The 24,633-nt window shown below is 34.3% G+C and overlaps 1 protein-coding gene across 5 annotated transcripts in view; it reads right to left on the reverse strand.

Moving 5' to 3' along the window:
- The window catches only part of KIFAP3 (kinesin-associated protein 3), a 161,358-nt gene that overhangs the window by 17,443 nt on the left and 119,282 nt on the right, over window positions 1–24,633 (reverse strand). For all 5 annotated transcript variants that reach the window (XM_011962270.1, XM_011962271.1, XM_011962273.1 and 2 more), the window contains 2 exons: window positions 22,750–22,939; window positions 15,684–15,783 (listed from right to left, as the gene is read on the reverse strand). In XM_011962270.1, the coding sequence (XP_011817660.1) occupies window positions 15,684–15,783; window positions 22,750–22,939 (290 nt within the window). The remainder of the gene's footprint in view (window positions 1–15,683; window positions 15,784–22,749; window positions 22,940–24,633) is intronic.

Here is a 24,633-nt window from a genome sequence, read left to right on the forward strand (position 1 = left end):
AGTTTTATTAAACAAACGTCTGTTAAGAACCTACTGTGTGCCAATAGATACAACTTGGAAAAAGACAGTCAAAGTTCTTGCCCATCTAGAGACTGTATTCTTGTGGTAGGAGGGAGAATAAACAAGTGAACAAAAATTAAACTACTAGGTTAGATGAGGGAGAAGCAGATTCTTTGATAATTCTCTTAGGAAAAGACTCTCTGAAGAAGTAATATTTGAACGGAGACTTGAAAGGTAAAAAGAAGCCAGTTATTTAAAAAGTCGAAAGACTATTCAAGTTAAGCGCAGAGGTGATGAAAGTGAGAAAGAACTTGGTGAATGTCTGCGGAAGAGAAGGGAGTCCAGAGTGGGTAGAATTAACAAGCAATTATAACTGGAACATTTGATGAGGCTGGAGATGTAGATAAGTGTCGAATAATGCAGGACTTTATAGAACAGGGTAAGAAATGTGTCTTTTATTACAGGAGTATGGGGAGCCACTGAAGGCAGGTGAGAGATGTGGTATGACATACTTGAAAAAGATCATGATGGCTACTGTGGACAAAATGAAGCAGAAGGGAAGTGTAGAAGCAGGAAAATTAGGCTATTGAATGGTTCAGGTGGCAGATGATGGTGGCATGGAATAGGGTACTAACAGTGAAAATGGAAATAAATAGCCAAATTTCAGACCTATTCTAGAAATGAAATGAAAACAATAGGATATGCAGATGGTTTGCAGTTGGAGAGAGAGGCTACTGATGAAGAAAAGGGAGATAATAAGGAAGATTCCAAAGTTTAAAGCTTGAACTACTGGGTGGATAGTGGTGACACACACTGAGATGAGAAGATTATGGGAGGAACCTGTTTATATGTGAGAAATCAAAAGCTAAGTTTGATAATTTTACTAAACATTCAGTTGGATAGCATAAGGAATAAGGATGGTGCTGAAAGGACAAGTCTAAGCTAAAAATGTAAGTTTACAAATGGTACTTAAAGCCATGGATCTGGATGTAATCCTAGGTGTGGTGGGTGCAGTTAGAAAAGAGGGTCCCCCCAAATAGGGTATGGATAGAGAACAGGGATATAGCCCTGAAGTAACCAGCATTTAAATATGGAAAACAGAAGGAATAGCCAGCAAAGAACACTGGGAAGGAATGACAAAGGGCTCAGGAGGAAAATCAGAAAAATGGAGTATCTGTCTTGAGAGCTGAAAGAAAGGAGTTTCAAAAAGCAGGGGCCTGGTCAACTGTGTCAAAACCAGCTGAGAGGTAAAGATGAGAATGGTCCATTAGATTTGGCAATATGATGACTACTGGTGATTCTGACAAGACTGGGTAAGTTGAAGAGCACATGCAAGTCTTTTGAGAAGTTATGGATAAAGGGAATTGAGAAACAGGCAGTAATTGGAGTATGATGTGGGGCCAAAGAGTTTAACTTTGTAGATTCTGATTTATGTTTATGCTGATTTATGATTTATGTATATCTGATTGTGTACGCTGACAGGAATGATCCAGTAGAGGGGAAAAGAGTGATGACAAAAAGAAGTCCTTGAAAAGACAAGAATGGGGTCTAGAATAAAAATGGGTTGACTGGATTTTGAAAAAACTTCCTTCATTGTAACAGAAGAAAGATAGGCAAACGTAAGAATAGTTTATTGATTGAGTGGTGGCAAGATAACCTTGGGCAAGTTGCTTAAACCTACATGCTTCAGTTTTCTTAATAATAGTGTCTCCCTTCTTCAGCTGTTGTGAAGAGTAAATTAGATAAGGGATGTAATAAATAGCAATTCATATACTGCCTGGCACTCACTAATTTCAATAATTGCCATCATCATTATTGGTCCATCTATCTCATATTGTACATAGATCTGAAACCATTTAGAGTAGCAGCCCACAACCTTTTTGGCACCAGGTACTGGTTGTGTGGAAGAATTTTTCCATAGATGGGGGAGGACAGACAATTTTAGGATGAAACTGTTCCACCTCAGATCACCAAGCATTAGTTAGATCCTCATAAGGAGCATGCAACCTAGACCCCTTGCGTGCAGAGTTCACAACAGGGTTTGTGCTCCTATGAGAATCTAAGGCCGCTGCTGATGTGTCAGGAGGTGGAGCTTAGGCAGTAAGGTTTGCTGGCCTGCTGCTCACCTCCTGCTGTGTGGCCCAGTTCCCAACAGGCCATGGACAGGTACTGGCCCGGGAGCTGAGGACCCCTGATTTAGAGAATACCATTTAAAATAACACAATTAGAATAAAGATTGTGTATGTCACTGAAGTCTGCATTGTTTCTACTCCTTTCTAGCAGTTTCATTTAAAACTTTACTGGGTTGTTCATGTCCCCAAAACAAATTCTTTTGAGCAGTTGCACTTGTTTAAGATTTGTGTGTGTGTGTGTGTATGTGTGTATTTTAAAGAACAACAAAAACTGAAGAAAACAATCTTCATGCAGAAACTTTCTGTGGACTTTCAAGGTTAGAATTTTGGGCAGATTTAAAGTTGCAAAGAAACAAAGAAGCAAACCGTAGAACAGGCCCTCAGATAAAGTCTAAAATTCTGTTTTCACCTTCATCTTTTTTTCACATGCAAACTATTATGTTACAATTTAAGTAGACATAGGTCTATTTGAAAACAATTCTAAGAATATAAGCTACATTTTGAAAGTTCAACATTCCAGCATTGTACCTAATACCTTTTGAAAAGGCCCTGTGAGTGCTGCACTCTCTTTCCTTTAAAATATTCAAACCACTCCTCTTACCCTCCTCTTGTATTGGGGTAACTAACAACAGGCACTTCCCCAAAAGTGGATCCTCTTTTTATCAGGAGATCTGACTTTACTGTCCCCAATTCAAAAACAGTCTTCTGAGTTCTCAATACACTTTTAGTTACTGCTTTTACAATAGTCATCTAAATCAATACATGAGTATTATGTATTTTTGATCTATCTCAACATTTTTATTTTTATGAGGATGGGAATAATTTTTTTCTGTGAAATTAAATGGCTAAAACAGTAACTGCAACTTCAGTCTTCTGGGAAAATATAAGCTGATTTCCTTTTTAAATTTATTTTATAAAATTCCATATTTCTATATGTAAATTTGACCTAATATAAAGATATAATAAAATGTATTTATTCAATGACTGTCACTCAAGATGGCCCCGAGGGTGAATTTCTTGACAAAGAAGTTGCTAACTTCCAGTTGCCAACCACAAAATCAAAGCAGTAGAAAAGATAAGAGGTGCAAGTAAAAATTAAATTTAACCTGTATTAACTGAATCACATTAATGCCTCAACTGAAAGGTTTCATTGTAACAAAAAAGAAAATAAATATGATTCTTTATGCACTTTACTATGAGAATGCACATATTAATGTATAAAATTCAGCTTGCTTAAATGAGATTTTGAAATTCCAATTGATTTATTCAACATATTCATAATATTTCCTTTATGTATGTAAGGACCCATTTGATAAGATGGTTTAGTGTATGTTAACAACGATGTTATTTTTACTCTAAGAAGAGCTCTTATAAAGTGGAACTTCAATTTTTTGAAATCCTTGAAATTCCCTTAAATTTCCTTAAGTACTGTGGTGTCTTCTCTATAACGAAAACTGAAAAAATAATGTTATGACTCATTAAATAAACCCAGTAAGTACAAACTTATGTTGAAACTAAACATACAAAATAACGAAATAACAAACCATTTTATTTTATTTGAGAAAAAAGAAAAAAAGCCTTGGTCTTTTAAAAGGATTAAAATAGACTCAATTTATGGAGTCTTGGAATCTTCACGGTAGTGCAGACGAACTTCCACTTGCCCTCCCCTGCCCCACCTCCTGCACACCTTCTCCTCTTAGTTTATTCACATTTTAAATCTTTCTTCCAAGTTTGGCCTGCAACCACTTGACTGGATAAAGTAGGTCACTTGAAAAGGAAGAAAGCCCAATAAAATGAATTGCAAAGATAACAAGATTAAACTGATTGCGCTGTTTTCATACATTGTAGCTGAAATTCTGCAAATACGCAGTTGGCTGTGGTTTGGCATTCAACAGCATGTGATCAGTAAGAAGGAGGAAATTTTATTCTCATTAACTGCTGCAGATTTACTGCAGTGAAAAAGGGCTATGTAACCTGAGATGTGACAGTACAGAAAGATCAAAGCCATGGACTGGAAACTAAATAAACCCTCTGGCTACTTCCTGCAAGGAAAATTCACTTTGGCAATGTAAAACAGAGCCCAGTTAAAAACTACTCTCAGTTTTATGAGCTGTCACAGCAGTTCAAGTGGTTTGGATTGGCTGAGTTTATAACATTATACTTCCTTGTTTTTGTCTTAGATACTTCTGTAAGCGGTTTTAAAGACGCCCCCCACCCCTTTAAAAATACAACAACAAAAAACTAATTTCTTTTGGTTGAAACCAAGAAGGTAACCACTAAACTTATTAACGCAGGTAGGTCTTCGTTTGCACATTCCTTTCTCATTTAATACAGCTTAATACTTTATTCTTAGATTTATTTGGTAATATAAATTTACTTAATAATTCATCTACAATCTGTACAATTCCTATTCAGAGTAAGTGCAAATCAGTTTACAGAGCCCATATGGCTCATATCTGAGGAGTAAGCTATTTGTAACAGCACATCTGTAAGGACTATGGGCAATATGGAGATTATGGGAATTAATATTACATTTAAAATTGCATTTGAAAACGTGTAGGCCCTAGGTTTTAGCTGTTTCTTAAAAAACAAATACCTTAGAAAAAATATCTAGTTTAATATTTCTAATATAAGAAATCTAACAACTGTTCACAAATAAATTACATTGTTAAATCAATGAAGCACAAATAGGCTAGATTAAATCTACCTTAAATTAGAAAATATCCTTGAGTTAAGGAGTAAGCTCAATATCATTACATTCATATTTCAAGGAAATAAAAGATGACATGCTGTATTTCTCTCCCTTATTTTTTTGGAGGGGGTAGTGATGCTTATTAACCAATTATACACAATTTTGTTATTCTCATTATAATATGAAGGAGCAAGACTTTATGATGGTAATTTGCATTATATTCCCTGAAAAATCATTTTTTTAAAAATAAGAGCATTTCCTAGGTCAAATATGTCATAAGAGCAGTCATCTTTGCTTAAAGACTTTCTTCCTTTCCATTTAAATTTACAACTAATTTCTACCTGTAAAGCCAACAACAATGCAATTAATACATGTGAAAAGTATATGACCTTTAACACTAGACAATCACTCTTCAATAGTGATGATATGATTAACTTGCCAGACACAACTGGATTAGCTTCCGTGTCATCTTTTCTTGTAGAAAGCGACACCATAATTGACGTGTTAACATTTTTAAAGGTTCCAGTCATATTCAGGTTATGTTTTTTTAAATTTGTAGACTCAATTATGCTGAATTTCTTCTACTAAGTGAAAGTCCTAGTGTCACAGGATCCTTGGGGTGTTGCTTCACCACCCAGAAACCATTGTGGCTGGGCGGCACCTTCTCCCTGAGCTCGTTCTGTCCACTCCGCCAGGTAGGCTGTGCTTAGCTTGCGCTACAAACCTGCATCCCACACCAGCCATGGGTTAGCCAGGTGTGGAGTGGCGAGGGGTGTGTGGGTAAGTGAATGCAGGGCCTGGTCACCACACACATCAGGCATGCTGGCTGACTGGCTGCTATGGCAGGGTGCGCAGCTCCAGGCACTGGTACAGGTGCTGGCTCCGTGCAAGGCTGCAGATGGACCAGATGTAATGCACGCAGCTTCTGCTCTGAGCAACTGCGTCTGGATGAGGGGAACACTCAGGTGCCCAGAAGCCTGGAGAAACTGGGAACCACAGAGCCCCACAGAGGGTGTCACAGCCCTGGCTCAGGAGCAACTAGGTCTGGGCTCTTGGAAGAGCCACAGCTCTTCTCTCCTTCTCGTTTCCCGCAACATGGCAAGTGGGGGCGATGTGTTTCGGCCCCATTTGTTACAGCTCTTTGAGTCCTGCCATTCAGGTCCCAAGTTCTTGTTTCGCATCCAGGAAGAATGAGGTAAGTAGACAACTGGAGGATAAGCAAAGGGGAAGAGGAGCTCCACTGAGTGACAGAACAGCTCTCAGGAAACCCAAAGTCACAGCTCCTTTCTGCAGGCGGCCTGATGAGTGTCTAGCTCTCAGCAGAGAGGAGATCTGCAGTGGGTAGCTCCTTATAGCAAGCAGGTAATCCCCACATCTCTACGAGTCTGGCTGAGCCTGGGGTTTTTATAGGCTCAGAAGGGAGGAAGTGCATGCTGATTTGTCCATGGCTGGCCATGGACAGGGCCAGAAAAAGTACAAGTTCTCACTTTGGGTGGAAGACTCCACCTGGAACCAGCAGCCTGGTCCCCAGGTTCAGGCCATCCCTGGCTAGAAGGTGGGGTTTCAATGGGGACTCACCTCTTTTTGTCTAGGAGCCTGCCTGTTGCCATCAACATGCCATCCACTGCGCCCAGGCAGCCCATACTGAGCCACCTTCAGCACCCCCTGGCCTCCCTCCCTGAGCTTGTAGGTACCTAAAGCTTCAGAGGGAGCTGGGGTTGGGGGGAGGCGGGAGGGTGCTAGTGTGTCAGGGCTGCTCCAAGTGCAGGCACACCCAGCCAGATCATGACAGTGCCTGGGCTTGGCTTCAACTTTCCTGCAAAGTTGGAGTAGGTGCTGGCAGCAGGGAGAGGCCAGGGAGCGGAAGCAGGCACTTCCGAAACTGCAGGGGCAGGGGGCCTTCTCCGGACCCCCAGGAGCACTGGGATGACCTGGTCTCAAGCTGTGGCTGGGTGGCTGCAGCTGCACCCAGGAGTGAAGGGCTCCTGGCCTGACAACTTGGCAGGGGGCAGGACTCCTGCCTCTTCCCAGCCTCACGGCTCTGTGTAGCTCGCAATGTCAGCTGTGCCTCCCCAACTGCAGCTGGCATCCCTGCAGCAGCTGCTCCAGATGGGCCACTGCCACCATCACTTATAAAGTCACAATAAATTTGGTTTTATTTGGGAGCACCTTTGGGCCTTCTATATAGCTAACGTCCATGCCTTCAAAATTTTTGCTTAGATTAGCAGAATTAAATTGAACACTAACTTGAAGAGGGTAGTTCTGTCACCAACTTCTCTTGTTTCTAAATTTTCAAAAGAAAGCTAACCATTTGAAATATTTTTTCAACTCAGGATTATAATTTCTCTAGGATAAAACATCTTCTTAAGTTTCCAGGATTCTAAGCCTTGATTTGTGGCTCCTATGTCTATATTTCAGTTACATTTACAATTTACTAATGCCGATGTGTGATAATCTAATAAAATCTGCCCTTAAAGGTTATAGGCCCAATTTACTAATAAAACGTAATTCAATTCTCCTTGGGAAATGCAAATCATTAGTGTCCAAGTAGCAGAACTGAATTTCCTTGCCTTTTCAATACTAGAAAGAAGCTGTCGCTCTAAGAAGTCTAAACAAATAAGAGAAATCAGACTAATATACAACAAGCCCATGAGGATTCATTTATGAGCATTTTTAAAAGAATACCATCATGTATGCAAAAATTTAAACTGCTTAATTAGCTGAATAAATGATTTTTTAAGAGGCATTTACCCTTCTAGACTGAGAATATCCCACTTATTTCATTCCCATTTTTTATACAACTGGATTTAATCTGTAGAGAATTTATTGAACTATTTAAGATAATTTAAAGGTAGTGAACTAATTACTTAATGTGTTAATAAACCCTTAGCAGCTCACTTCCAAGCAAATCTGAATCACCGATTTGCAGTAAACCATGTCAAATGTATTAAATCAAACTAAGTAAACAGTATGTCGTGTTGCACAACAAAACCTACATGTCTTACTCTGAATTTTAATAACATTTATTTTAAACTTTCTAAAGTACAGTTCACTGATAAGACTAATATATCTCCTTGTCATCTGGAGGCAATAATGATGTAATAGTAAGAGTGTTGACTCTTACCAAACTTAAAGGCTTCACTATTAGCTACCTGGTTTTAGGCTATTTCTTAAAAATCTCTGAACTTTAATTTTCACATTGTGAAAATAGGGACAATATTACTCTTTGCCCTATAACCTCACAAACTTTTTGATGATCAAATAAGATACATGAAGATTTAAATGCGAGATAAATGTAAGTTATTAGTCTTCATATACTTAGAGTAAAAAGGCTTAAACATTTTATTATTTGAATATTTTAGAAGGCTCCTAAGGTATTCCACCTTCTTAACTAAAAAAGTAATTGGGACAGCTGCTATGAAAGTATACAGAAATAAAAAAGGGATTTCATGTAAAGATTATGTAAGATCAAAACTCTTGTAGTATAAAAATTTTTTATTTGCTTTTTTTCTCATTAATTAGAACTATGCTGTGACATAACTATTGCACTCTTGTTCTCCTGTTTTTACCATCCCACAAGTTTAAGAGTAAAATGACCACTTTATTATCTTAGGAATAATTTTGCTTGTCATATAATACTATTTCTTATGGTTTTGCTCGAAAAATTTTACTGTACACTTCTGCTTCATTAATACTGAAGAAGGTGGAAATAACTTAAAATTATTTCTATTGGTTTTACCTACCGATGTCATTTATTACTTGGCTTGAAATAGATGCTTACATTTATTGAAAATAATGTCATTTAGAAAACTGAATACAATTATTACAAAAATTTGCACAGATCTGAGTATTTTTAGATCAAATCATATACCATGCCCAAATCAGAGCAACTTTTAGAAGTAAACAGGACACTGTATTATTATCCAGCCTTACTGTTGCTATAAAGAGGTTCTACTGAGTATGTTTAAATCATGACTTAAAATTCTATTTACATTGAGAAGCAACTCTCGCAAATATCCCAACCTAAATTCAGTTAAGAACAATTAGGGACCTACACAAATGTGCATGTCAAGAACAAAGTGTAAATAAAACGTATGACAGTGCCTTGCCTTTAATGACTTTTTTTTAATACTATGTTTCATAATAGACTCATCTTAAAATGTTTACATATTAAGTAAACAAATCTGTTATAATGTTTTAATACATGAAAATCAATATAAATAGATTGAGCAAATATTCTTAACCATACTGTCTACTATCAGTTACTAGAATTACAGATGTAGCAGTGATGTATCCAATTTTATGCTATCAAAACATCATATATGAATAAAATTTTTATAAAAAACATTTTTAATAAGGAAGAGGAAAATTAAAAGTTCACTGTGGTAAATCCTTTAAAAAGTCAAGAAGTTTATGAAAGGTGAATATTTATTGCTAAATGTATCTATTTTGACTTATGTTGACATTCACATATAAAGTTTACTTAGAGTACCAGTGTAATAATATAATCTAATATGTAGACAAAAATCTCATGGCACAAAAATAATGTTGTAAAAATGTTTATTTCACTACCCTCAATTATCAATTTTCTTTGACACATAATTAATTATCAGTCTTTATCTCTGATTATTTCATAAGGACAAATTCTTAGAAATAAAGTTATAGAATAAAAGGAAGTAAACAATTTAAGGTTCTTGTTCTTTATCATCTTGCCTTTCATAAAGGTTTTATTAACTTAAATCCTGCAAGAGGTGTTTAGGAGTACTGTTTTGCTCTGATGTGTGGGTATTATAGCATTAGAAATTATTTGGCAATTGATAGGTGAAAATGTTATCTGTCTGCTTTATTTTGTAACCACCATGTCTAGAAAAATCGCTAAGTCAGTTTTTTTGAAAGGCTTCATGAAGCATGTTTTCTGCTGAGAAAAAGTAATAAGAAATTCATAAATAACAGAAAAACTATGATCATCTTTGGTAAAAAAAAAGTAATAACACATTAAATGAAGCAGTATTTTAGTCAATGATTACTTTAAAAAGATTTTATAGGTTTTTAGCAATTAGGTTAGTTCTTACAATGCTGAACAAATGGTTGGTGTCAATATCTATCAAAGAATGTGCTTCTGAGAGGTTCTTTTCACTTTTTTGATCCTTCCATCTAATTGCTACGCTATGGCCACAGTAAGGAAGATCATTAGAACTTAAGTTATTAGAACAAATGAGTTTGGGTTATTAATTAAAAATTGATAAAGGACTTATCAAAGAAGGAATTTTGCAGGCATATTTACTTTCCTCTCAATATAAAAGAATTTTTTGCTTAGCCAAATTAAGGGCTGTAAAATAGACAACTTAGTTTCTCTTTTGAATAACTGCTTTGAAACAAACTCATAATATATAGTTCTAGGAATATGTAGTTCTGTAAACACTGTACAATGCCTTTTAGACAGAGAATATATAATTTTGAGGTTGCTTTCTCAAGGGAAAAAACAGTAAACTAAATAGCTGAGTATAATTAAGGCAGCCTTACAGCTAAACAAATAAGTCTAATTTTTTTATATGTAGAATTCTAGAATTAAAAAATCATACATTTAAAAATTTGGGTAAAAGATTATTTCTTACATTTTAAAGAAATAATTTGTTAGTTCTCCTCAGTATGATTTTTTAAAGTACAACTAATATTCAACTGTGATTTAATATTTGAAAAAAAAGAGACCAAAATAGAAGGCATATGTACATGTAATATAAAATACATATAATGCATAAAAAAGGTAATACTACGGTACCCTAAGAAAAGAAAAAATAGGCAGGCTATAACACACACATAGAAAATTAAAGTGTAAGAGTCAGATGGCTCAGATAATGCACACATCTAGTTTGTCTTTGACACCATTGAAATGGTCAGTAAATGACATCACTGTGCCAACCACAAAGAAGAACTCCAGGCTCTCTGAAAAATATTTTTCAAAGCCCCAAGGAAACCTAAGCAGTCTGCAATTTTTTTTCCAGTTTATGAAAATTGGATTCCTATAAAAGAAGAATGAACCATTTTTACTGCAACAAAAACTGATTTGTAAAAGCTGGAAGCAGTTTAAAAATACCCTTAACATGCGGTTCTTGTTAGTCTTGAAAAGTAAAAGTTATAATAAAAAAATGGTCCAAAAGTATGGTGCAGATACATGGTATACATAACTGGAAAAAAATCTAGTCTTGCTCCTATTATTTTTAATTAGCTTCAAAAGCAAGTTCCACTTTACTTTCTAACACCAGTTCAGATTTTGGGAGGAGAAGATTTACATTTGATGCTCTGGGATTGGCAACTCCATAGCTAATGCCTTAGAGCCCTAATGCATTTTGCTCTAAATGTTGGGAAATCCTGGCGCCAAGAGGTTCAAACTGATAGTGACACATGTCTAAAACCCAGGATTCACAGACCAATTGCCAATATCTATTTTATCAAACATCCAGTCTTCTTATAGAATGAGATAGATAAGTTTAACTGTTTTCACTGTTGCCTATTAAACTGCCTTGCTATCTTACAAAAATGCATATATTCAGATTAAGAAGGACCCCCATGTGGATTTTAAGAAAAACACCAATTTGAACTATTTAAATTCTTCTCTAAATCTGGCTTAGTTTCTCAGATTTTAATACATTCATCCTATTACTGAACCTTGTCATTTTATGAAGAAATAATTTTTCTTTAAACAATTAAAAAAACCCTTGTGTCATACAAATTAGCAATTTATTATTTATTACATGAATCCACTCAAACTGAAATATTAAGAAAACAGAGAATGCAAAGCCATGAGAACTGGCTGAAGAGTATGCCACTTGGCACTGTCATATTGTTTCATGTTTTATCCCGCATATTGTTATACTCAAATCATTACAAACAATGGTAATGATAAAAGTTCACCTTTTATACATTAATCAAGTATTATTCTTTCTCCAGATAACTTGACAGTGCTTATTTATCAAAGACATATGAAGAAGAAACAGGGAAAGAATTTATAAATCATCTGGATCATTTCCCTGATTTAAAGGAAAAAACCCAGCAACTCCAAATAGATAACACTTCCTCTTTTTAAGATACTTAGAGAATCAGCTTTTTCAATGTGTAAAGATCAATTAATCTATTATTCTATCACAGGTAACACAAATTCTTCATGTTGTCCATTAAGTCTGCTTATTTTCATCTTTACAGTAGAAATGAAGAATAGGAGTTCAACAACTTCTCTTTAGTTAACTTACATTTCTTGAAAAAGATTCCTATTTTGCTTAAAATCAGTTAAAATGAAAAATTTCAAAAAATATTTTTGAATGACTATTATTTAATGAGATTTAAATTCACCTATAGGATATCAGGAGCTGAAATGTAGCCATAGTTTAAAATTTCACATTATGCAGCAAAATTATCATATTGAAATATGTGAATAATTATGTAAAGATTTAAAATACTTAAATCTTTGAATTGAAAAAATGCCACACTTTCAGATCCATGGTTACTGTTACAAAAGAGCTTAGAGGTCCTATTAAAAGGAGAATCTTAACCAACCACAAATGATTGAATCAAAGCAAAAAAGCAAATGATTCCAAAGTAAGTCAGTAAAACAGAGTAAGAAAAAGAAAACTATGAATCTTTGGCTATATTGTGTAATCCGTCTGTGGCTCTGCTGATACAGTTTAGGGTCCCTTCTCGTTTGTTCTGTTACCTACCACAAAATTTGAGAAAATTCATTGTGAATTATTTCTTCTAAATATGAAAAAAGTGATATAGTTAAATGTGATTTAAGGCCTTAACAATTACAAAAGACAAGAGATGAAAGTCTTAACTTTCTCAGGGGAAGTTCTTTCTAAAGGGCAAACAATTCTCAAATGAAAATAATTATAAAAATTGTATCATTCTTTTGATTTGAAAAATAGTCTGTGTAGTAAGTTTTATTAACTAATCTTTTAAGTCAACATTACTGGGCTGTGTCTTTTGTAAAGTAAAAGAAGCTACTTAAGTATTTTTACTTTTAAAAAGAAAGTAAAGGTACAAAGGTAAAAGGATTTTCCCAAAGTCATTTAAAAAAATCTTATTAACAGAATGGAGGAATAAAATCCTGAAATCTTTGGACCCAGTACATAACTTGTAGAATACATTTATCTCTCTCAAAACTTTTATTATTTTAGAAAGTAAGCATTTTTGAATACTGGAAATTAGAGATTTTGCTGAATTGAGCAAAAAAGGATTGTTTTCTATATTTTAGTGAAAATGTTTAGTTTTTAAAAAGTCACATAATTAAATAAAAAAATAAAAGCAAGTCTTTCTCAAATAAGTAATGCATGATTTATAGCAGTTGGTTTTTTGTAGATTCACAGTATCTGCAGGAGATACAAAAATAATGTTTTGCTAAAAGTAAAACATAAATGGCAGAATAATCTTATAAACGCTATAAGCAAAGTGTTTCAATATAAATATTAAGATCACATATCTAAATCATTTCTCCTTTCCCAATTGTTTCAGAAAACATTTGTACAGTAAATTGCCACCTGATACAGTATTTATAATGATTAAACAGAGCCTCTATTTAAATAATTATAGCTAATAAAGCCAGAAGCATCAGAAGTAATCAAAAGCTATATGCTTTCTAGTATTTAACCATGTTTAGCTTTTATTTCCTAAGGCAAGGTGTTTCTTACTGTGACAGTCTAGTACACAGATGAAACAATTTTTAAAGGGCTACTATTTAAACTACACTACAGAACACTGAACTACACATAAGGTTATTATATTTCATATAATACTGCTATGATTTTCCACCATGCTTTTAAACTTTGGGTCATGACCATCAGTAAGTTGTAAAATCAATTTAGTGGGTTGCAATTTGCATTGAAAACAGGAAATGGAATATAATAAAATATCATTGTGTATTACAGGTAGAGTACCACTTTAAGCAAGTTTTGTTTTACACATATATATAGGTAGATACATATATGTAAAACATTTACATATATAGGTAGATACATGTATGTAAACAAATATGTATGTATGCATTAAGTTCAAATATGAAAGGTATTTCTTTTAATGTGGGTTGTGATCAAAAGAGCTTAAAAATCACTACAGTATGTTTTGTTTCCTCCGAATGAGACAGCATGTTATACTGGAAAGAACATAAACTTTGGTGACATATATACCTGAGTTCAAATTTTTGCTCCATCATCCTACTTGTGTGAATTTGTCAGTTAACCTTGAATTTTTAGAGCTGTGATTTCTTCATCAGTAAAACAGATATAATAATACTGGTTTTAAAATGTTGCTGTGCAAGTTAAAATAAATAAGATGAATACTTGTAAAACACATTATATACAATGGATAATCGATAATGGTTGAAATTATAATTAGTATTAGATTAAAATAGCATTACAAGTGATCATTAAGAGTTATCGCACATTGGTCGCAACTGTATTGTTCATTTAAAAAAATACATGAACATATCTTACATACAGAATAAGCTTATCCTAATGAAAAGTAGAATTTAAGAAGAAAAAATAAATTAATAATTTAATGAAAAAATTAATAGGCTTAAGGGAAAATAACACTATCTGTTCACTGGACTAGCTTAATGTGAAATGTCAACTGTCAGCCTTAATTAAAATATTACACCTCTAGGAATGATATGAAGAGGTAAATATTATTTATACTTTCTGGTGAGATTTTAAAAATCTATTATATCATTATGTAATAAAGCTGGATATATGCTGTGGGGAACTTTATTATAATTGCAAAACAATACTGGCCTTTTTTTTCCTCTTAAATATTTTATGCAAATACCATCTAGGGAGGAAAAGTCTTCAATTTAATAAAAGCACCAACTTTTAAAAATCAGCGATGTCTTTGGTAATTGTTAAAATACATGTCTTGTGTTCTCATTTTATATATATATATATATATTTTTGTTGTTGTTGTTGTTGTTGTTTTTGAGGCGGAGTCTCGCTCTGTCGCCCAGGCTGGAGTGCAGTGGCCGGATCTGCAAGCTCCGCCTCCCGGGTTCACACCATTCTCCTGACTCAGCCTCCGAGTAGCTGGGACTACAGGCGCCCGCCACCTCGCCCAGCTAGTTTTTGTATTTTTAGTAGAGACGGGGTTTCACTGTGTTAGCCAGGATGGTCTCGATCTCCTGACCTCGTGATCCGCCCGTCTCGGCCTCCCAAAGTGCTGGGATTACAGGCTTGAGCCACCGCGCCCGGCCCTCATTTTATATTTTAATGGCTTTGGAAAACACTCAGAAACAATCTGCATTCGTTAATTAGGAAAAAGTATTGTTTGTGTCAACAGACAATCTATATTTTACAACTTGAAGAGCACGTTTTCTTTTAGATCTGTGAGCTCCCTTTTCTTTTTGAGACGGAGTCTCGCTCTGTCGCCCAGGCTGGAGTGCAGTGGTGCGATCTCAGCTCACTGCAAGCTCCGCCTCCCAGGTTCACGCCATTCTCCTGCCTCAGCCTCCCCGAGCAGCTGGGACTACAGGCGCCCGCCACCATGCCCGGCTAATTTTTTGTACTTTTAGTAGAGACGGGGTTTCATAGTGTTGACCAGGATGGTCTCGATTTCCTGACCTCGTGATCCGCCCGTCTTGGTCTCCCAAAGTGCTGGGATTACAGGCGTAAGCCACCACGTCCGGCCTTGTGATCTCCGTTTTTTAAATACAGAAAATGTGACTTCATAAGTTACTTTAAAATCAAACAAACAAGTCCTTGAAAAGATTGAGGGTTTTTTTCCCCTCTTAATGAAAAAGAAGAGAAATGGAGAGCGAAGAGAATTTTAGCTTTCCAAACGCAACAGATCCCACACATTAGATTTTTCTTGGAAAACTTTACCTGCCAGGAAATGAATGCTGCCCAACAACATCTCCATTTTGAAGGTGGTAATCATTGAAGAAATCGGGACTTATGGCTCCTTCAGAGGCAATTAATCCATCTAGAAAGAAAAAAAATGGTAGCCGGTAAAACACATGTGAAGGAAAAACCAGTCTATCAAGCAATACAATATGAAAATAACTTGTATTTTTAATCTATAAAGAAAAATGTTAGCATGACATGTTGTTCTCTCCGGGAGTGTGAACAGACGACCATATGTACTTTAAGTACTGGTTCACAATAATGCAGCACAATAACTGAACATTCACTGAGCATCTACTATGTATTTGGTACTATACGAGTACAGAGAGGAATTAGTCTCTGCCTTCAAGCAGGCTTATGGTCTTCTATGGAGAAGAAAGACAGAAAAAGATAAGGAAGGGAAGCAAGGTGGGGACAGACAGTAAGGATGGTTCAGGCTAAGGAAACAAAACAAATATAGGCAAGGAGGTATTAAATAGTTTGGTACTGGTGAAAGGTAATACTTTATTGTATTTCACAGCTTTATTCGTATAGCATGATTAGGGAATCAGATATACCAAATAAGTGAATTTCTAAATAAGCAATACTTGACAGTTTAAGTGCCAAACATTAAAATACATGCACAAAGTTACATTAGAAATCTTCATATAGTTTACACTCCTTATATTCTTAAAAGGATATACTACACATAAATATTTCTTGATTATTCAATATTCATTATAAATACTAAATATTGTACAGTCCCTAGGGTTATGAGACATACTTGATTACCCATACTAAATAGCTCTATACTCGTATGCTTTTTGAGTTATTTTTCTTTGCTTATAAAGTGCTTCTTTCCCTAAATTTAAGTATTTGTTAAGACATTTTCCTGATTATAGTTATGCTACTTTCTCATTTGTTCCAATCTAAGAATCTAGATAACCTATTTTTGATAGAATTATGAATAAGTTAAGAATAAAAAGAATCTGAGGAAAAAAAGATTTAAGTGATGGCTGCAGAGTTGTTCAATGCATAGAACAAATACATTAGTATATTGCTTTTGTAATAACTATTTGGATAGCTTTGAGGCCTTTCAAAGTTTCCTTTTCTGAAAGTATGCTGGGCTGTTGAGTGGCCTGCAGATAAATGTTAGCTAGGTCATACCCACCACATTGTTTATACATTTGGCACACAACATAGGCGAATTATTCAATCACCAAATTTTATACTTAGCACATACATAATACTGTGCTAGGCCCTGTGGGAAATATATAATTTTACAATACATAACCTCTGTTTTTAAGAATTTTAGTTTAAGTGAAATATAAGACAAACACTTAAGATGCAATTAAAAATGTAATTTATAATAAATGATATACAGAAGGAATGGATATAAGTACCAAATGAGTGTGGAGGCAGTAAAAGCTATAGAGGGGTCAGAAAATTCTACTTGGGAGGGGAGGAGGCAGAAGTGTAACAGATTTGAGTCTGGAAAGACAGGTAGGTAAGAGTTAAATGACGAAATCTGTTTGAGGAGTAAGGGTCTTAAAAATTGAGTGAATGGTAAAACTAAGTAACAGAGTTGGCAAACGAATTAAGTGGGGTAATTTGTATTTCCATAAGACTCCCATACTACTCATCTGATACATATATCCATTTGTTACACATCATATATTAATGACATATTATTATTTAATTGTCAAATTGTTAATGGATGCCTTTGGTATTTGTCCTATTTACTAACTTTAAAATACGAGATTGCTTGAGTTTCTACTGAAAGTGTCAGTAATATTTAATCCAGTTTTTATGTGCACTAGAAGTTAAAGTTTCTATAAATCAAAAAGACCAGCTAAACACTGAAAAGTTATAAAAAAAAAGAAATCATGGAAAATGACAAGACACCACAGATTGACAGTAAAGCAATGTAAAAAAAATCACATATAAAAATTTGTGATTTTATATGGTAAACTTTTTAAAAATGTCTAGGATTTTGTGAAAGTGGCTAAAACTAACAAGGTTAAGAACATAAAAATCAACAAGTTCCTCTGTTAAATTAAAACCAAAGAATTGAGAATCAGAGTTTAAGAAACCTGCCAATTTTAGAGGAACAAAGCTAAGTAAAATGCCAAAATAAATTATATGCCACACGTGGAAAATACACACAGAGATATTTGGCATGCCAATTAAAATAAAAGAATTTAACACTAAGAAATATTTCAGATATAAATAAAGACAAATGAAAAGATACATGAATTATGTAAAAAGCTATATAAAGTACGACATAGTGAAGTGATCCAGGTTAGGCAGAAATTAAGTAAAAATCTGACCAAATTCTCAACATCTTATTTTTGATTCAGAATGCCTATTGTCTTCAAAGGGAACAATGAGTAGCAAAAGGATAAACAGAATACAGGGCACTAGAAAATGAGCAATCATCAAATAGAGATCAAATTAAAAATTTTGTACTTTAAAGATTCAGCCAGAAATTTTATAAACTCAGAATACAACTAGTCCAATAATATAATAAGTCTACTCTTATGTGAGTAAAAAGAGTAAATTTATACTTCTAAGTTTTTTTTTTTTTTTGTGACACAGACAGGGTCTTGCTCTGTTGCACAGGTTGGAGTGCAGTGGTACAATCACAGCTCACTGCAGCCTCAAACATCCGGTTAATTTTTAAAAATTGTTTTAGAGACCGGGTATTGCCCTGGTTGGTCTTGAACTTCTGGCCTCAAGAGATCCCTTTTGCCTCAGCCTCCCAAAGTGCTGGGAGTGTAGGTGTGAGCTACAGTGCCCAATTTCATTTTTAATTTTCCTAGGACACTGTGGTTGATTCAGTAAGCTGCAGCTTCTACAGTGCCCTTTAAGGCTTGACAAAAGTTAGGCAGCTCTGACATATGAGTAATCTTTCTTTACTAGAATGAGGTATAAAAATTCCATTAAAGCCTCTCATCTCAAGCACCTCAACTTCTTTGAAAATATCTATTTTTTCTTAACATTGTTCCACCAAAATTAATTCCTTTAGGGAAATATTAAAAAAGAATCACAGCTTCTTATTTCTTCTCCAAATAAATCTAGGAGTGTCTTAAATTCCTACTCTCAACTTGTTGTTTCAAAGATACTAACAAGGAACTAAAGTATTTCATGTAACATTTAAATGACCAGAGAACAAACAGGAAACAGATGATATACACCATAACCCTCTAAGCTATAGAGTATTATACACATTTACATTACTCAATTGTATAAAACCTTTTAGACCACAGTTATAAAGTACACCTTTCTGAGATGCCCCAAGTAAGATGATAAAGACAGTTATGAACAAAACAGAGCATGTACTAGAACAGTGATGAAACCAAAGCAAATTTGTTGTCAACACAGGTAATTTATCAACCTTCTGATTTCTGAAAGCCAGTTTTAAAAAACTGGCTTATAAACATTGTGAATTAACAAAATACAAAAACTCAATACCTTCTTATATATTATCTTGTATATCATATATTCTTACTGAAATACAGTTTTTTTTTTTTTTTTTTGTTTAATTCTTTTTCTTTTTTCTTTTGGAGATGGAGTCTCGCTTTGTTTCCAGGCTGGTGTGTAGTGGCGCGATCTTGCCGCACTGCAACCTCTGCCTCTTGGGTTAAGCGATTCTCGTCTCAGCCTCCCGAGTAGCTAGGATTACAGGCGTGTGCTACCACGCCTGGCTACCACATCTGGCTAATTTTTGTATTTTCAGTAGAGCCGGGGTTTCACCATGTTGGCTAGGCTGGTCTCGAACTCCTGACCTCAAGTGATCCACTTGCCTTGGCCACCCAAAGTGCTGGGATTACAAGCATGAGCCACCGTGCCTGGCCAAGTTTTTTCTTAAAGAGACAGGGTCTTGCTATTAATAATTGGCCCAGGTTGGAGTGCAGTGGCTGTTCACAGGCATGATCTCAGGTCAGCCTGGGGGGTTTGACTTAATCCTTTTTGGATCTGGGCCAGATCACCCTTCCTTAGGCAATCTGGTAGTCTCCAACTCCCAGGAGGTCACCGTACTGATGCTGAACTTAGTGGGGACACATGATTGGCACAGCTCATTACAATCCAGAGTTGTTAAGACTCAAGTAATCCCCTCACCTCAGCCTTCTGAGTAGGTGGGACTACAGGCACATGCCACTATGCCTGGGTAATTTCTTTTTCTTTTCCTTTTTTTGGTAGAGACGAAGTCTCACTACATTGACCAGGCTAGTCTTGAACTCCTGGCCTCAAGCAACCCTCCCGCCTTGGCCTCCCAAAGTGCTGGCATTAGAGCTGTGAGCCACCATGCCCGACCTCTTTTTATTTCTGAAAGTCAAATGAAAATATAATATTGGGCACAGTAATATATATAATATTGGACATATAATAATATATAATATAATATCAAAATTATATTTTTATTATATAAACTATAATAATATATAATATTGGGCACAATAATATAAAATTCATATCATATGAACTAAAGGTGAAATTGTGACTGTATGGGAGAAAATAGATGTCAATAGTGTAGAATATGAGAAAAATAAGTAAAATGATAAATCTTATTAATAATTTATTTGACTATACTTTACAAGACACATCACAGAAATACATAGGTAAATGAAAACTATGGTTTTTACAATATTCCTGAGATAGAACAAACCATTTTCAGCTTCATATTCCAGTAATATATTCGCATACTAAGAGTAAGATTCACTACAATTAATGAAGAACAATTAAAAAATAAAAAGTCATTTAGATATATATAGTAGCAATATGGCTTTATAAATGACAAAATATTTCCTCTATGGGTAAAAGTACTAAAGCAAACAGCTTCATTTTCATGATAGCAAAGGACATTAATTAGTGACTACAATCACAATAATTTTAGACTAAGGAAAAAATACTATAACTAAAGGAGATGCTAGTTTTGTATTTTCACATGATAATACTAAGATTTTTTTTTAAAACGGGAGAATCATATACATTTGACTATTAAATAGTCTAAAAATACAGAGAGTGATGCTAATGACTAGAAAATAGCAGATGCCATTTCATTTTAAAGTAAAAGATGAGACCTAGGGAATTACGAGCCACTCAGTTTAACCTCTGTGACTGAAAAGCCGCTAAAGCTGTTCTTATCAGAAACAGCCTAAATTTTCAGGAAGACCCAGAGGCTTAAAAACATGGCTCAAGCATTCAAACAAATCTGCAGTAGTACACATTTATCTGATGTTTTTTGATGATACAATCATACACAATAAAGGAAAGGAGGCTGATACTATCTAGATTTCCATGAGACACATCAAGAAATGCTACAGAGATTCATTTAGCCCCTGGACTATCCATGGAAAATGATGTATGTAAAATAATTACTAAACTAAAAAAAATTGCTTGCTATAAGAAATTTAGTTTTAGACTCACAGCATGTAATTTCTAGTGTCAAATGTCTATCATATCATTAGGCTACAGATTAAAAAAAAACTAAATGTTTCTAAGTTTTGGTATGTGAAAATATACATAACTGTTTTCTCACAAAAGCATAACTTATACATTTTAAAGTATCAGAAAAATATTTAGGATTTTCACTTTAAGAGGTTAATTTACTTTTGGAAATGTGGTATAACTTTTTAGAAATCTGTTCTGAAATTTTAATTGTATTAAAACAACAATGATGAATACTGAGGTGGTTAATAGCTTTATCTGGTTTTGGAAACTGGTAATTGATTCATTATGAAAGGCAGCTATCAACCTTCAAAGAAAGAAACTTGATTCCAAGAATATTCTGATTTCTATTAACAAAAAAGTTCGTATCATATATATTTTACATCATCTTTCTTCATGAATACTGAATATGTAAGGAACAGCTGTTTGCCATTACTGAACTAAGAAATTCTGTTTGGTTGAAATTAATGATCTACTCCATCTGGTTTGAAACACAAAGCAACATTTCATAACTACTGTAAAGTTCAGTTAGGAAGAAATCTATTTGATTTTCAGAGTAAAGCATAAGTTTTCCATGATTTAAATATCTATACCAAATACAAAAATAATACATAATATCTATGGAAAATCTGCACAATACACAATTAAGAAAACACATGAATGAAAATGTGAGTGGTATTATTAATGTGAGTACAGTGATCAGATGTAATAGTAATTTACATAATCATCCAATCATTGATCAAATTGTTCAGATAAAATGAGATAATACACAAAATATTTAGAGAACATATATTGAGAACACTAAATGCATAGTAGAAATACATGGTAAAAAAAAGTGAGTCACTAATTCAGATATAATCACTTTAATGATTTTTATCTTGAACTTACTAGAGATCTTAGTTATTATAGAAATCCTTTCCTTCTCAACTAAATGACTTCAATGAAGTAATATTAATATTGGCAACAGTACAAAATAGTGGAAGCTAGAATATGCAAAAACTTACCAATCTTTGTGTCAAACTCATCTTTGGAAAAAGGTAGTAATGCAGAATCAAAAAGGTTATAATACATGTAAGATTTACGTAAATATTAAATTTTACCTTGAAAACATTAGCATAGTTTAGAAAGAATAAACAATTGCTCTAAAGTATCTAAATCTTCCCCAAAGTTGCCATATAGAGCTTGGTAGTTTGAAACTAAAGCAAAACCATGGCAAAATTAAACTGTTAAGATTAAATACCTTGGAAAAAAAAAGATGAATAAATTATGCATTTAATAAATGCAGAAGAAAAATGAATATTACATTTTTGAACAGAAGTCAGAAATCTTGAAGTTGTCCATTTAAGTTACACATTCTAGCAAGTAATAAACTTCTAAGAACAATTAATTTTCCTGGCTACAGCCTTTTATGGAGATTCCATTAAAGGCTAACTTGGAAAAAACTGGTAAGTTAATAGGTTTGCTTTTTATATATAGATGTTACATCTAAAATCATTAGCAGAAGACCATTCATAAAGTAAAAGAAGTGCTTATTAAACTTGGGAATGTGCAAGGCTGGCAGACTAAAATCTCTATTCATAGCATATAAACTGTTTATTTTCCCTTTGGTTATCACCTGAGTTGTAGAAAAGGTCAGGTCTTTCGAGAATATCTCCTTCATGAATGTATGGCTCAATTCGATCATCACCATACAAGTACTGCTCACTCTCGTCCATCTGACGACTCTCTACCATCTCCAGCCACTGGGAGTTATGCCAGCGAAACTTTTCACTCTGAATTTTCTTAGCCCATTCTTCATCATATTCCTGTTGAAAACAAACAGTTAACTGTTATTATATAAGCTAACTCACTTGGCACTCAGACAGCAATATTTTTATCTCTTGAGAATTTTGGGGGGCCTTCACTGGGTCAGAGGAAGCATTAAAAATACCTGTTCAGAATTATTTTATATAATAGCCAACGAAAAGCAATTACATACATAAAGAAGTCTGTGTTTGTATTATCGATTACTAATGGCAATGGCAAACACTAGAAAAGTTCAAATTTCATAAATTCTTATTACATAAATATTGCCAGAATTTAAGCAAGCAGTAAGACTTCAGTTTCCAAAGAGTTCTTGTGACTGTAATTACATTTGACCTTGGAACACAATGGATTTGAATTGCACAGGTCCACTTATACATGGATTTTTGTTCCACCTCTGCCATCCTTGAGACAGCAAAACCAAGCTCTCCTCTTCTTTCTCCTCCTCAGCCTACTCAATGTGAAGACAACAAGGATGAAGATCTTTATGATGATTCACTTCCACTTGGTGAATAGTAAATATATTTTCTCTTCCTTATGGTTTTCTTTAAAATATTCCTTTCTCTAGCTTACTTTATTGTGAGAATACAGTATATAATACATATACAAAATATGTTTTAATCAACTGTTTATGCTATTAGTAAGGCTTCCAGTTAACAGTAGACTATTAGTTTATGTTTTGGGGGAGTTAAAAGTTATACATGGATTTTCAACTGTGTAGGGGGATTGGTCCCCTAACACCTGTGTTGTTCAAGAGTCAACTGCATTTGTGGCACTAATGACAGGTAGTTAGCATAAAATGACATATTTTGCTGTATCTTTTAGTCTAGATAACACTAGGGGGAAAGCACTATTAAGTATTATTTTAGCTGCTAAAATGGTTTACTACAGAAAACAAATATCAGAATTGAATTTAATTTTTGTTCCAACCACAAATTAATGATCTTATTTAGTTGTAATTAGCTCTTTAAATGCTTCTTGTTTTGATCATAAACTCCTATGGAGCAAGATTAGGTTATTCACTGACAGGTGTATCTGTAACACTTGTCAGAGAGAAAGTTCTTGGTGAATGATTTTGAAGGACAAATAGGCAAATTACTGTAAGCTACAGCAGAACTTCTCCATCTTCTACTTGTCCCATAGGGTGCAGCTACTACTGATTAGTGTATTGCTTTATGGACAGCAGAAATGATAGCATGGATAGAAAATAAAGGGCTTCAGATATTTCATGTCATCGTTAGAGTTCTTGGTTTTAAATTCCTCTGTCATATCTTTAAACACATTTGGTTACAGCGGTCTAAAAAGGAGTTAGAGGGATGTAGGGTAATAGCACTATTAAGGTGATCACAAAAACTAAGAGGTAGACCAAATATATATTTTAGTTAAATGCTAAGCAATTTCAACTCAAGCTGAGACTCAAATCAAAATCACTATCACAGAACACATTTCTGGGATATAAAAATAAAATCTGTAACTTTATAATAAAGGTAATTATTATTGTAATTTTCTTGTTAAAATTTTAACTTGTTCAATTTTAAGTTTCACATTATCAGCAAATCCCAGCAGTATCAGTTGTCAGATTGTATGTTCTATACTGTACATTTAAAAAATACACAGACGCTCCCTTCAACTGAAGTTGGGGAAGGTAGAGGATTTTTTTTTTTTTTTTGAGGTGGAGTCTCGCTCTGTCGCCCGG

This window comes from Colobus angolensis, unplaced genomic scaffold, assembly GCF_000951035.1.
Source record: "Colobus angolensis palliatus isolate OR3802 unplaced genomic scaffold, Cang.pa_1.0 Scaffold59, whole genome shotgun sequence".
In the NCBI taxonomy this organism is placed as follows: Eukaryota; Metazoa; Chordata; class Mammalia; order Primates; family Cercopithecidae; genus Colobus; species Colobus angolensis.